The following is a 14217-nucleotide window of genomic DNA, read 5'->3' as shown; positions in this document are numbered from 1 at the left end:
TACTCATCTGTACCCATGAGATGGGCTTTTTCCACCCAGTGTCATAAATGATTTGAAAGTGCCTGCGCTGTTGTGTCAGTATTGCTCCTTCTGCTGCTGAAAAGTATGTTAGTCCCTTCCTTTTTTGATATGAACCCTCCCCTTTTACTGAGAAAGTTGCCCTCACGTATCTCTTTGAAGCTAGACTCTGGTTTTCTTGGAGGCACATGCCATAATAACTGAGAGAGGAAGCATTTAAATGGTACATTCCGAAGATGAAAGTGCCTGTGTCCTCCCTACCTGCTGGCATGCTGCAGCTTTTGTTTCCCTCACTCATAGAGCATCCAATGTAGACATTCTTCTGTTGGTGTAGTGTTTGTGTGTATTTAAAGGATGTTAATTGACAGTCACCTTAGTCTGTCAGAACTCTAACACGTTCATGTGATGGAGGTCCGGCCTATCTGTAAGTTAACTGACCACTGTTTTTTTATTTTAAATTCACTTTCTTCCCAAGACAGATAAAGGGCAACAGAAGCATTTTCAGCAACTGTTCCAAATGCTAAGGATCATGGGATGTGACTGGGCGGAGAGGTAATGTCTCATGGTTCTCACCTGCCTGCTCGGGGTCACTAACGCTGGGCCCCAAGCCCCAAATGTATCTAGAGAGATTCTCGTTCTGACTGCCGTTCTTTGTTTCAGATGTGAGCATGGAAAAAGCAGGTTTGATACTTGCATTACTCTATGTCCTGACAAATGTGTTTGTATTAGACGTCTGTGCTCACTGTTGACCAAAATTCCTAGTCCTCATCTCTTCCTCATAAAGGAGCTCCATAGTTCAATCACATGCTAGTGTGTATGTCAGGAAAATGAGGCTGTGCTTCATACGCTTTCTGGCATACGACAGAGCTTACATCTGATTTCATTTTATTTTTAAAACTGCTCTGAGGGTTAAAGTTCAGACTGCTCTGAAAGTGTATTATGATGCACGCAGATTGCTGGCTCTTTTTTAGCTTTAGGTTGACAAAATGCTCTTCCTTGCAGGTGCCAGCACGTGCCCTTTGGAGTAGTGCAGGGAATGAAGACCCGAAGAGGAGAGGTCACTTTTCTGGAAGATGTCTTAAATGAGATTCGACTAAAGATGCTACAGAACATGGCTTCCATTAAGAGTAAATGCACTCTCTTGTTATTAAAGTCAGGCTTCACACTTCGATGTTTTGCTGAACTTTTGGGCAGTATGATTTATTGTAACTGTCCCTCCACTCAACTGTCACTAACTGTGTCAGAAGTGATTTTCACTAAGGTGCCAGAGTTTCTAGATGTGCCGCCCAGTTGTTCATTTTGATAATCTGAATTCATACAGCGTTGGTGTTCTTTTCATGGACAGCTTTGGCATCGTTCTTCTGTAATCTGAGTTGACATGTGAAAATCCTGTGTTACAAAGTGGAGAGAAGGTTCAAGTTCATGTCTTTGTTTAACCTTCAGCCTTAAAAAAATAGGTGTCACTGGAGGGAAGAGGGCCGAGCTCAGTGTCCGCTGCCTGCGCTCTCCTGGCGGCCGCCCCCCCCCCCCCCGCCACCCACCTCAGCGTGGACTTCGCAGAGGCAGAGAGCTGGGGAGGAGGCGCACACAGACACTGTAGGGAGCTGGGCACTGGATTCCTGCCTCTGCGAATTTGCCAAGGACTATCGGGTGGGTTGGGGGTGTTGAGGAGGAGGCCTGGCGCTGATGCGTATCTGCCTGCCCTTCCGCACAGCAACACGTTGGCCCCGAGTGGGTAGGAAGCAGGGTGCTCCCCAGGCAGCATTATCCCCCTACAGGCTACTGCTGTCTGTCTGCCCGGCGGGGTCTGCCCCCCCAAGCAAGGCCCTGAGCATCGTGCTCCGGCTTTTTATTCCTGACAGTGTAACTTTTTTATTTTACTCTGATTACAATTATTTAGGAATGTTACCTCTCAGACAAAAACAAAATAGGTGTCAGCTGTATCTAATGTCTTACAAGGAAACTTGCAAAAAATTTTATATTTCTTCCCTTTAATGCAAGCAGGGTAAATGCATTTTATCACATAAATTAACCTAAATTAGTAAAGCGCCAACTGTGAACTTGTTTGTTCTTGTCAGCATATATTTTCGGCAGATTTTTGTCTCAGATTTGATCCATGACTGGGCACAGTGTCGTGCCATTTAAAAGATAGCTGCCTCTGTGTGTTTCAGCAACTAAGGAACTTCCAAACCCACAGGAGACTGCCGAGAGGGTCGGGCTTGCAGCACTCATTATTCAGGTGTGTTCAGACTTCTTCCTATCAAATGTTTTTTGTCTGCTAGGAGAATAAATCCCAGGGCTGAAGATTCACTCTCGTTTTAGGACTTCAGAGGTTTGCTCTTATCTGACTATCAGTTCAGCTGGGATCGTGTTTTCCAGAGCCGTGGGGACACGGGAGTCTTCCTGCAGTACACGCACGCCCGCCTCCACAGGTGAGGAGGGCTGCAGGGACACGTGCTGCTGCCCTTCTGTCCGTCTGAGACGTAGCTGGTGTGACCCTAATACCAATGGCAGGCCGTGTTTCCTGGGATTCTTCCACATCTTCTATTCAAAACTAAAAGCACAGACTTCCTGTTGTTGTGGGTTTAAAATGTTTATCCAGCCCATGTAAGAAGTACATATATACAGCCTTACGCAGTTCTCAATAACCCTGCCAACCCTCTTGCCTGCATTCTATACATAAGGAAAGAAATTGAGGGGAAATTGAGGACTCTGGTCCTCACTGGCCATCAAAGCCTAGATCTTGTTAAGGAGACCGAGACTGTGTGTGAGGAGGTAGTGCTCACCGGCAACTGTGTGCCTCTGGGTAACTCGGGTTTTTACCTTCAAACTTCTGCTGCAGTTTGGAAGAGACTTTCGGGTGTGGTTATCTGGATGACTTCAACACTGCGTGTTTACAGGAGCCACAGTCCGTTTCCATTGTCCAGCACCTTCTCAGGTACGGAAATTCGGTGGCATTACCAAGCCTGCTCTGCTTCCTGCGCTATTGGCTGGTTTTGTTGGCCACTGGGGTTAGTGGGCCAGTAGCTTCCTCCTGCCTCTAGATCTAGATCTTTCCTGACGATATGGGGGCAGATGCAAGTGCACGTATTAAGCCAATGCTCAGTCAGCGTGTGGGTCTTACTAATGCTGTCACCATTGAGTTACCAGATGTCCAGCATACCTCAGTCCATTGTGTGGGAAAATAAAGCTTGAGAAAGGCGTAACTTTTGGTTTTGGAAAGAGCATCTTCTCACCTTTTATGATGCGAAGGAAAATCTCTGCTTTGAGCAGCTTCCCAGTGCATCCCTCACTTGCCCCGGTTTCAGCTCATGGTCTCAGATACTGTGCGGCCTTCTGTGTGACGCACTCACACGCTTGTTCGCTCAGGTGTTGGTGAAGCCAGCCTTGTCAGGAGAATTGTGTCTCGAAGGGCTGTGGATGGTTATAAACAAGGCCCTTTCCTCTGAGTGCCACACAAGTAGTCAGTGGTTCTTCCCGGGCATCAGAAAAATGTACTCACAGGTAGCTGATTTGCAAGGGAAATAAACTAGCCTGATTCTCTTAGCCTTGAGAATGCTTTACTGGTTCATAGATTGTTTCTCTATGTGGCTGCAGGCTTTGTACATTCATTTTAACAACCGTGATTGAAGTCTTTGCTCTGAACTAGGTCTATGGGATATCAGGATGATTCAGAAAGTTCCTGTCATCCAGGGATTTATAAGAAAGAAAACTACACATTTGCTTTCAGATGTACACAGGTCTTTTTCATACGGCTTCTACTCTTTTGGTGTTGTCAGTATCCAAGGTGTTTTAACATCTTATGTTAACTTATTATAACATGTGAACAAGACCCAGCCAGCTGCTTGTCGTCTTTTAGGTTCGATGAGGTGCTCTATAGATCGTCTCAGGACCTTCAGCCCAGGCACATTGTTAGTTACCTGCTAACTCTAAGGTATTTTATAATCTTCCTATTTTCAAGTATTAATTTGATCCCACAAAAAACCTTTCTTTAATGCAGTTTCCCCATGAACAGGTCCCTTGTCCTAAAAGTTAATGTCCTTTACACGAATTTGTTTCGTCTTTGCATGCCAGTAATTCATGTTTATATATTACTTCAATGATATAAGGTAGTCACTATAATCAGGACATAGATGTCAACCAAAGCACACATGCTGTGACAGAGTGAACATAAGAGATGACATCAGCCCAGTGTCTGGCCATGTTGGACCAGAGAGCAGCTATCAGTCAGGAGGAGCAAGTAGCTGGGAAGGAGGAAGCAGAGTCCCCATGTAGAGGCCTTTTTGCCATTCACACTACTTTTTAGGGCAGCAGGGTTCATAAGAGTTATTAGCAGAAACAGATGAATCAGTCAACAAAGTGGAGAGAACGGGGAGGCGAATCAGCAACGCTTTGATAGAAATTTCAGTGTTAGCTTTTAATACTTGAGTCGACTCTTGTATAGAAATGGCTTTATCTTCCCATAAAAGTACTTAACGCAGGAAATTTTGCTATTATGCAAGTTTTACTGAACTCAAACTGAGACTTCCTTTTTTTATTTTGGTACTGGAAACTGAAATCAGGACCTCCACACTGAGCCACATCCCCAGCTCTTTTTATTTTTGAGATGAAGCCTTGCTAAGCCACTAAGTTGCCCAGGCAGGGCTCAGACTTATAGGCCTCCTGCCTCAAGCTCCGAGTGTTGGGACTACAGGCATGTGCCACCATGCCTGGCTTGTTTTATATTGTTACCTTTTCTCTCTTGATTTAAATGATTTTTTCCCCTAAGTTCTACTTAGACTTGTAGAAGTGAAAACACCAGAAAGTCGTAAGAAATGTCCCATAATCACTAAGTGAACGTCTTCCTCGTCTCTCACATTGTTCTACTTGCTGCCATACCTAAGCAAAGAAGGGACTTTAAAGAAGAATGCCCAGTGTATACGGAGTGAACTGATGACTAGTCCCTATCCCACCTCCTCCCCAGGCCATGTTATACTTTAATTTATTCATTTATTTTTGTCTTTTTGAGACAGGGTCTTGCTTTGTAGTTCAGGCTGGCCTTGAACTCACTTTGTAGTCCAAGGTTGACCTCAGACTCACAGTGATTCTCCTGCCTCAGCATCCTAAGTGCTGGGATTACAGGCTTGTGCTACCATGCCCAGCTCATGTTAAACTTTTAAATGCTGTCTAAAAAAGACAAACTAATTGTTAAAAAGGAATGCTCTATACCTGTAAAGCTAACAGTAAAATTAATAATTTTAAGAATCTGCCACTTAGTTGTAGAACCAGGACCAAAATCTAAAGTTTAAGTTTAGTGTGTTTTGTCTGTTACAGACAAGGCAGTGAATTCCACTCTCAACTTTACAGTTTAGTATACCTCCTTTAGTGGTTCTAGGCTTTTTCTGAAATTGAGGAGGTAGGGTTAGAGGCCCAGTTCATGTTACTGTGGGAAATTACTGCCAGTCCCCAGCCTGACTCCTCCCTTGCTGTTTCAGTCATCTTGCAGCTGTGGCACACAGAACACTCCAAATAAAGGACAGCCCTCCCGAAGTGGCCGGGGTAAGTTACGCTGAATGTCTTCTCTATAATCTCTAACAGCTCACAACTGCTACTGCAGAGTACTCATGTCTTATAAGTTTTTCTAATAGCATGCTCTTGATCAGCAATTTCTGACTCAGATAATAATTAGAATTGGGCTGTAACCATACATGTTTATGTATTTCCAAAAATTCTGTACTGCAGAACCCATCTTCGTGAATCGGGTATTAGAGTGATACACTGTTCCTCTCCCACTCCACAACTCCTTCTATACTTGTGTATCAAAAGGGATGAGTATCATTTCTGGCCTATAGTAAACTCTAAGGCAATTTGAGATATCCATACTTTAAATTAAAAAGAAAGTTAGAATTGTAAAACCATCCTTACTTACATAAACGAGCATGTTACTGAACACTCATCATTCTTTGATTTATTTTGTAGGCCAGACTTCATCTTTTCAAGGCTGTCCGTTATGTTCTAGCCAATGGAATGAGACTTCTTGGAATAACACCTGTTTCTAGGATGTAATTTCTCATTAAAGAGTTTATCACAATGCTAAATAAATGCAAATTATGTTTATAGGTGCTTTGCTGTTCAGATTATAATATAAACTATCATTTTGTACCAGTATATTTTATTAAGTGTAAATGATTTATTAATTTTTGTTTTGTTGAGACAGTCTCACTGTGTTACCAGCGTTACCCAGGCCAGCCTCAGACTCCTGGGCACAAGAAATCCTTTTGCCTCAGCCTCCGGAATAGCTGAAAGTACAGTGCACACCACCATTCCCAGCTTGATCTTTTTGCTTACAAGTCATGAGAAGTTTTATGGCCAATAGATACCTAATTATGCATTTGTAAACTAAGTCTTTTTAAATTAAAAAATTATGGTATAATGCAGATACAAGATGAGAATTTAAACTGGTTTGAGGTTTCTTACAGTGTCATTTTCAGAAGCTATTATAACTGAGATGACCTAATGTTTTCATCAAATAATTGAGAGAAATCCTAATATTTTTTAAAATCATGGCTAGTTTTGAACAAATATACAGACCAAAGATAAACATCTTTATTAATAATATGGTTAGTAACTCCTCCCAGAGAAGGCCTATGCTTACCTTTTAGTTGATATATCCTGGTAACTTACTCTGTGAACTCAGGGACTGAATACATTTTAATTGCAAGGAATTACTTGTAGAGACATTGTTAGGGTCTTAAAAATGTAGTAACTAAGCCATAATTTGAAGTTAAACATTTCTTCCATGTATTTGCGTGGATAAGGTATATTTTGTGTGACTTATTTGATAACATAAACTAAGATTAGGTAACGTAAGTAGGAGGTATCATGCGAAATGTTGTATCAGCACAGCTATCCACCTCTGCTAGCATTTCTATTCAGGTCTGCTGTAATTTCTTATAAATGTTCCTAATAGAAATTCCTAGGGGAAAGGGATGTGGTTCAGTAGTACAGAACAAGGCCTTAGGTTTGATACCCACCACCGTAAAGGAAAAAAAAGTCTTTTGAATATCAGTGAACATGTATTTTTAAGGAAAGAATCAAATTAGCACGAACCAAAGCTGCTTCAGTTTGAATAAACATCATTTTATATTGACAAATATAGTTTACCCCCCCAGTCCTTGCAAAAGACTCATTCATGCCTCCATTTTAAGTAATCTGGCTTCCAGACTACTAATTTTCTGCTTAAAGTAGCATTAAAATTCCCTCAGCACAAACCAGTTACTGAATAAAAATCTACAAGAGTCATGTTTTACATGTACAGTATCCCTCTCCACTTCTAGGAATCTTTCTCCTTCCAGGACCAATGGTATTCTGAGTATCAAATCTTTAGGTGATACAGGAACAATAATGGTTAGAGCCAAGCCTTCATCAAACCAGCTCCCCAAAAGTCCGTTCATTTCTACAATCTAAAGCCCTATAGCTGTGACTGTAATCCTTCCTATAAATTCCTTTTTAGGAAAGGTGCTTAAGGCTTGTCAGACTCGGGTTAAAGCTGTTATTTACAAACAACCTTTAAAAAAAAATCAGCTTTTTTCATGTTTTTGCATTATCTTAATGGTTATATCTGCAATTCAAAAAAGTGATTAAAGAGGATTCATATAAATAAAGTTTATTGCTGAATTTCCCCCATTAACATTATAGAAATATTTTTAAAACACAAATTATTGAGAACCCAACAACTATACTTTATAAAAAAAAAGTATAAAAGTGACATCTTAGAAATTTTCTTGAAGACAAGTATATCTAATAGCAAAGAAATATGAAGGGGACAATGAATGGCACAAATATAGCACTAAAGGAGTACTTAGTCACCACCAAGAAATCACTGTCTGAGTTACAAAATAGATTCCATGGAAATTACACATTCAGTTTGGTTCTGAACTAGCCTGTCTTGTTTGTTTTTGTAAGAAGTAGGTCTCTACTGTTACAGAGACAAAACTATACCATGAGTGAACTACAGAACAAGGAGAGGTTGTCCTCCCTTGGTACCTGAACAACAGAACAGTTAGTACAGAAATGGCTTTGGCACTTTCACTTTTAGACAGTAATCCATACCTTATCACTTGATTTGGTAGCTTCATGATTTTTTAATACCACATCATCTCCATACTCACTATGTACATTATATACACACACAATAAAATTCCTTCATTCTGAAACAATACACTTTGACCCCCAACAGGTCTGCAGTTGTCTCTATATTAGCAGTTCACTCATACAGCTTTCTTCTTGATTCTTAGGCCATACAGTTAATTTGTTCTTTAAGCTACCTTCTGAGATTGACTTAAGGCTCTAGTTTAATGCAAGCTGCTTAGTCACAGGAGGAATCTTCTGAGGCTCAAATCACACACCAATGATTCTCTCTTTTGAAGATGTTTCTCCTTGCTGGATGGATGTAGTGTCCTGTCTGGGTAATCCGTAGAGATATATGGAAACACATACAAGAAGGGCACCCAGAGCAAAGGTGAGTGCTAAGAAAAAAAAAAAAAGCTGTATTTGTGCCTGTAAAACTCCGCAACAATCATCAATTTACATTTTCAATAAAATTTAACTCTGGGTTAACATTTTCAGTTATATGAGAAAGCTAAATAAGTTCTCCATTTTTACGATGGTAAATTTTAGAAAGGTCACCCATTCTAGCAAAAGAAAAAATGGTAGAATCAAGAGATGGTAATCACTGATCACCATGGCAAACTGGAAGACACAGTTATGCCTACCTTGGACCACTCTGACAATATAGCAGCTTCCCTATAAATCCTTAAATTTAAAAGAAGTATGTAAACATAAAATATATGTGAACACAAAAGGCAATGGGACGTGCACTTCTCATGGTATCAGAAATCTGTAGTTTAGGGAAAAAATAAAATTCAGAATTAGGTAGTAAATTATTCAAATCAGTGAAAACTTCTAAATAGGAGATGAAATGGTCATATACTGTATAAAATTACATTTCCTGTTAGAGTTACCCTTTTTATCTTAATCCTGAAAAATCAGTATGCAAGACTGAATTAGAACTTCTCCAAACTTGCCATATAAATGCTCATAAAAGTGTACATTCTATTAAAAGCTGAAACATTCTGTGAGGTACAACTGCAGTCTTCTGTGAGATACAATTGTGGTCTTCATTGCTTTTAAAAGTAGTATGTTGAAAAAATGATATAAAGCTATGATTTTATCTTTTTGGGGGGAGGGTACTGGGAATCAAACTCAGGGCCTCACACTTGCCAGGAAGGCACTTGCCACTGAGCTACATCCCTAGCACATTCAAACCTCATTCTTAATTACTAAAAAAGACTACCTTTGCCTTCCAAAAGGGAAGGAGTTTATATCATACATCTAACTAGTTAACAGACTTTGCCAAGACAAACATTAACCAAAAGCAAATTTTTCTCAGGAGAAAAAGACATAAGGACTAATGTTAAATATAAGGATGAATGAATTAGAAATACAATTAAAATGAAAATTTTACCGTAAGCAGGTAAGAACATTCAAGGATGGCCCTGAGATATCTAGCACTGCAATGATAAATGGCTGGCCTTACAGAGCTTACTTCCTATGTGCTAGACACTTTTTCAAGTAGATCACCTTTTTAAAAGCAACCCTAGGAGATGGGTGCCAATACTGTCATTGTACAGATGACGGAAAGTGAGACACAGGTTATATTAACTTTCCCAAGGCTACACAGACAAGATGTGTACCTTACTACACAATGGTTCTTCTAGGTTTTCTTCAACATTGGTATTCTTCTATTTGCATTTAAGAGTAATCAACTCTAAAACAAAATGCAAATATAGGCCAGTTCTGCTTTTATTTTATCTAGACCTTTGACAGCTTTTCTCATGTATTAGTTTATGTATAATAACTGATTAAAAAAAGGACTTATTATTACACAGCACAAAAGCACCCTGAAATGCTTAGTATCAGTGCTTAAGTAAGAAGCCAACTTAATGGTAGATCTGAGAGCTACAGTAATTGTATTAGCAATGGGCCAGCCTGCCAGCTATGGTAATGAATTTTATATTAATCACATTAAATGAAACTATCTTTGCATAAAACATTCATATCAAACTAAGATACCAAACAGGAAGATACAAGCTAAAGGAAAAGATAAAACATGCCGGCCAGTCAAGGTGGTGCATGCCTATAATCCCAGCACTTGGGAGGCTGAAGCAGGAGGATCACCGTGAATTGAAGACCAGGCTGAGCTACACAGGGGGGTTCAAGGCCAGCTTAGCGAGACCCTGTCTCAAAAAAAAACCAAAAAAAGATAAAACATGTTTTCTGCTCTCCTCAAAGTAAGCCTACACAGTTTAATTCCATTGCTGAAAGTAATCATTTCTTAAAGTCCTCCTATCTGTTCCCTTGAGTACCCAATCATATTGTAGCTATCCCTGAGCATCTAAGGGGGACTGGTCCAGCACCCGCCTCAGATACCAAATCTGTGGACACTCAGATGTCATGTAATCTAACCTGCATCCCCCATACACTTTAAATCACTCATAATGACTTACCATACCTCATACAATGTGTATGCTGTGTAAGTTATCGTTACATAGTTCAGGAAATAATGACAAGAAGGAAGTACATAGGCAGTGTAGAAATAATTTTTCCCCAAGTATTTGTTAGTATCTGCTGGTTGAATCCATAGATGCAGAACCTACAGACACAGGGCCAACTTCACCCTGACTCACTGTTTCTAAAACAGGAAGATGCTGCAAAGCCCTCCAGTAACTGAGCAGCGCCTCGCTTTCACGTAGGATGCACACCCTTCAGTTTCAGCTACAGAACCACTTACACAGCCTAAGTACTGCTAATGCACACTTCACACAGCTGAGCTGCTGTACTTACAGAATAAACTAGTAACTAAACTAGAAATTCCTATAAACAGTATGGCCAACTGCCAGTTTTTTGAGAAAGGGTCTCTCTATGTAGTTCAGGCTGGCCTCGAACTTGTGGGAATCCTCCTGCCTCCTGAGTGCTAGAATTGGAAGTGTGCACCACCACGCCTGAGTCAAACTGCCACGTTTAATAAGAGATGAAAGGAATCATGGAAGGGGCCCTTCCATGTAAACTTAACACAGATGGAGACGTACTTATCTGTAATCCGAACAGTATCACGGAAGCAATGGTAGAAAGGACAATGGCTGCTGCTGCAGAGAAACCTTTCATGATGTTGTCTGTGTACTTGACCACAATGGAAGTATAGAGGCCTCCCACACTTGCGAGAACTTGGGATACAAAAAAATAAGATCTTAAGACTCAAACAAATTAAACATTCCATGACAGTTCAGTCATTTTCATCTCCAGAGACAGCACACTAAGGGAACATACTATTTTCCTAGAAGTAGTCATCTGAGAGTTTGTACTAAAATTCAGTAGCTCCTACATAACACTGTTGCTCAGATGCACAAAAGGCTATGTGGTCTTCCACTAAATTTTACACATTTATTGCTAACACATTAGATGCTTTTGATTGTGAAGGCAAAAGTGCTTGGGGATAGCTCTGCCACAAAAGTAGGTTAATAAAACCAGAAGTGAATTTTCAAACTGGTATTCACAGTATCAAAGGAATAATTGCAAAATGCTACAAAGCTTACAGTAAACATCTAACTTCAGAAAAACAAAAAGGGTCTACTCGGAGCCGTTAATACCTGGATACTTACATATGACAAACCAGACATAATAGGTGTAACCGTAGAAAAATCCTTTCTCTTTAATTTCAGCCCCATCTGACAAGTAGGCACCAACTAATGTCACAATGATCCCTGATAGATACATCTGAATGTTTCTCACCCAAAGGGAAGTGTCTGAACTTTTTAGGACTTTTTCAAAATACACTCCTAAAAGATAAAAATATTAAAGATGTTATGAATTAACTTCAAACATTCTTCATTTAGACTGTACCCTAAAGATACAAAAGTATGACTTGGGAACAAACATACTTTAAACATACATTTATTATGTACGTTATGACACATATACTGAACAATATAATCTGCATTTTTATAGATCATACAGACAATAACAGAGGAATTTTATAAACTACCTTTGACAAGTGCTGTTAAATTGGGAACATTTCTGCCTTTATTGTAGCAGGAAGACATCATAAAAGTGCTCTACACTACTTAACACCAATAAAAGACATGCTTTAGTTAGCTGGAAGACTGTATTAGATGGAATTACCTTAATCATACTCCTTTAATATCTGCCTAAAAATGAATACACCTGACTTTGGAGAATAACATAATCACCACTTAGTTTTTTTCACAATGACACAACCAAAATAAAATTAACTAGAACTTGCAGAATGAAGTCACTTTCCTTTAAAGCAGGTTTATACACAATGTCAGAGGATCATCAGCTCCTAACTAGGTAATAAAATGTGCATGTATCTGTGCTTTCTGGGGTTGAGGGCCCATAGATATTTTTCACATTCTGAAAGAGTACATGACTCCTCCACCCTCAAAAGTCATACACCCCTCGTCTAACAGCCTTATACTTGAATGAATGCATATTTTAAAAGACATTAACAATGTTAGGTATAAACATGTTAGAGACCTAAATGGTACTAAAGTGTTTATCAATGTAGAAATCTAATGAAAAACAGTACTTTTGATGAATTTATGCTGGAAAGAGCCAGAGAATAAAAACAAAATCACAGTTCTTGTTTCTACCTTTGATCGTAGGTCTGGGAAAACTATTTATTCAGTGTTCAGTTGCTCCAAGCATAAACAATCCTGCATTTATTTCCTCAGTTATGATCTAAATACAAGATTGGACATAACTGTTCAAAAGTACTGCTAGAAATCAAAAGTATATTACTTCTTGGATGACTCAATTTTTATTCCTAAGTCTGTTGGATCTTAAAGATTTAGAATAATACTATGGCTAATTAAGTATATTCCTAAATTTAGAAGTTCTCTTATGAAGCATCTTATTTATAACCAATAGTTTATTTCCTCATCAAAAATTAAAAACCCTAATACTTAAAATAGGTACAAATAAGGATAAAGGCATATAGCTATTACTAATACATTCTTTCTTAAAAAGAGCTTTAAATTTCATCTCTGTTGGAACTATTTCAAAAACATCTTTCATTCCTTATATTGCACTTAGCATTCATACTTTCTCTTGATTTGCTGGAGAAGCAGTTGTCCCTACACATACCACCTCAGACTTCCCTGTTTTCTTTTTTTTTTTTTTTTCAGTACTGGGGATCGAACTCAGGACCTTGTACTTGCCAGGCAGGTGCTTGTGCCATGGAACTATATCCGTAGCCCTTCCCGTTTTCTTGACATGTGATTTTATGTTCTTTCTCTCCCTTTTGGCTATTTTGTACTGTTTTCTAAGGAACACTCCATCCACCTTCTCTTTCTATCCCATACTCTGCTGAAGTAGAGAACTTGAGGTTTTGAGCTGTAGTATTAACAACTTACACCAGCAGGAGCTGGTCTGACTATCACCAGTTCTAGAAAAATAGAAAGCTAGCTGAGCTTTCTAAAGGCTAGTTTCCTCCACTTTCAGAGTCCCCCCGCCCCCTTCATTTACTTTGGGCTGCTGGCTAGACTGAGATGGTCAAGGATGACCGATGTACATTCTCGGATAACTGCAAGTTTGAGTAAGGACTGGGGTCTGAACTGAGTGAAACAAGGCCATACAGTGGAGACAGGTGACAAAAAATAAGAACAGGAGATACAGGTGACGAAGAACAACGAACATATGAAGATAAAAGAATTACTAGGAATCAGACTGGTATGCCAGAGCAAGATTAAACTAGAACCATTTTTACAGTATGTTTTTAAAGTGTGACAAAAGGAAAAATGATGTTTTTCATAACATACCTGCAAATCCTGAGCACAATACAGCAATAGCTATAGCACCAAAACCCAGTAATGGATTCTGTTCCACCTAGAACAGTAATTTGAAAAGGTTTTTTTAGTAACTAACAAATAGAACTCATCCAATAGTCTAAACAAAGAATCTGTGTTAACATTCTACCAGAAGTGTATTTCATATCAGACACAGCTATTCTGTAGAGTAAGACAGGACTAACCAAGAGTCCATTCCAGAAATTCCAGAGCACTTACATTAAAAATGTGTCCCTGAAATAACAGACATATGATAATCCTGTTTTCTTTTTTTTTTTTTTTTTTTTTTTTTTTT

General features: G+C 39.3%; 2 protein-coding genes across 4 annotated transcripts in view; one reads left to right on the top strand and one right to left on the bottom strand.

The window, feature by feature from the left end:
* Rars2 (arginyl-tRNA synthetase 2, mitochondrial) overlaps window positions 1-6165 on the top strand; it is a 57417-nt gene extending 51252 nt beyond the window's left edge. The window contains exons 13-20 of the mRNA XM_005377731.1: window positions 494-570; window positions 1021-1145; window positions 2190-2257; window positions 2341-2450; window positions 2861-2956; window positions 3878-3952; window positions 5493-5556; window positions 5977-6165. Coding sequence (XP_005377788.1) covers window positions 494-570; window positions 1021-1145; window positions 2190-2257; window positions 2341-2450; window positions 2861-2956; window positions 3878-3952; window positions 5493-5556; window positions 5977-6063 — 702 coding nt within the window. The 3' untranslated portion in view covers window positions 6064-6165. The remainder of the gene's footprint in view (window positions 1-493; window positions 571-1020; window positions 1146-2189; window positions 2258-2340; window positions 2451-2860; window positions 2957-3877; window positions 3953-5492; window positions 5557-5976) is intronic.
* An 888-nt stretch (window positions 6166-7053) lies between these two features.
* The window catches only part of Slc35a1 (solute carrier family 35 (CMP-sialic acid transporter), member A1), a 25634-nt gene continuing 18470 nt past the window's right edge, over window positions 7054-14217 (bottom strand). For all 3 annotated transcript variants that reach the window (XM_005377728.2, XM_005377729.2, XM_013510792.1), the window contains 4 exons: window positions 13896-13962; window positions 11718-11894; window positions 11148-11282; window positions 7054-8525 (listed from right to left, as the gene is read on the bottom strand). In XM_005377728.2, the coding sequence (XP_005377785.1) occupies window positions 8398-8525; window positions 11148-11282; window positions 11718-11894; window positions 13896-13962 (507 nt within the window). In that variant the 3' untranslated portion in view covers window positions 7054-8397. The remainder of the gene's footprint in view (window positions 8526-11147; window positions 11283-11717; window positions 11895-13895; window positions 13963-14217) is intronic.

This window comes from Chinchilla lanigera, unplaced genomic scaffold (assembly GCF_000276665.1).
Source record: "Chinchilla lanigera isolate Chin_1 unplaced genomic scaffold, ChiLan1.0 scaffold00010, whole genome shotgun sequence".
Classification (NCBI taxonomy): Eukaryota; Metazoa; Chordata; class Mammalia; order Rodentia; family Chinchillidae; genus Chinchilla; species Chinchilla lanigera.
This window is presented reverse-complemented; position numbering and strand designations above follow the sequence as displayed.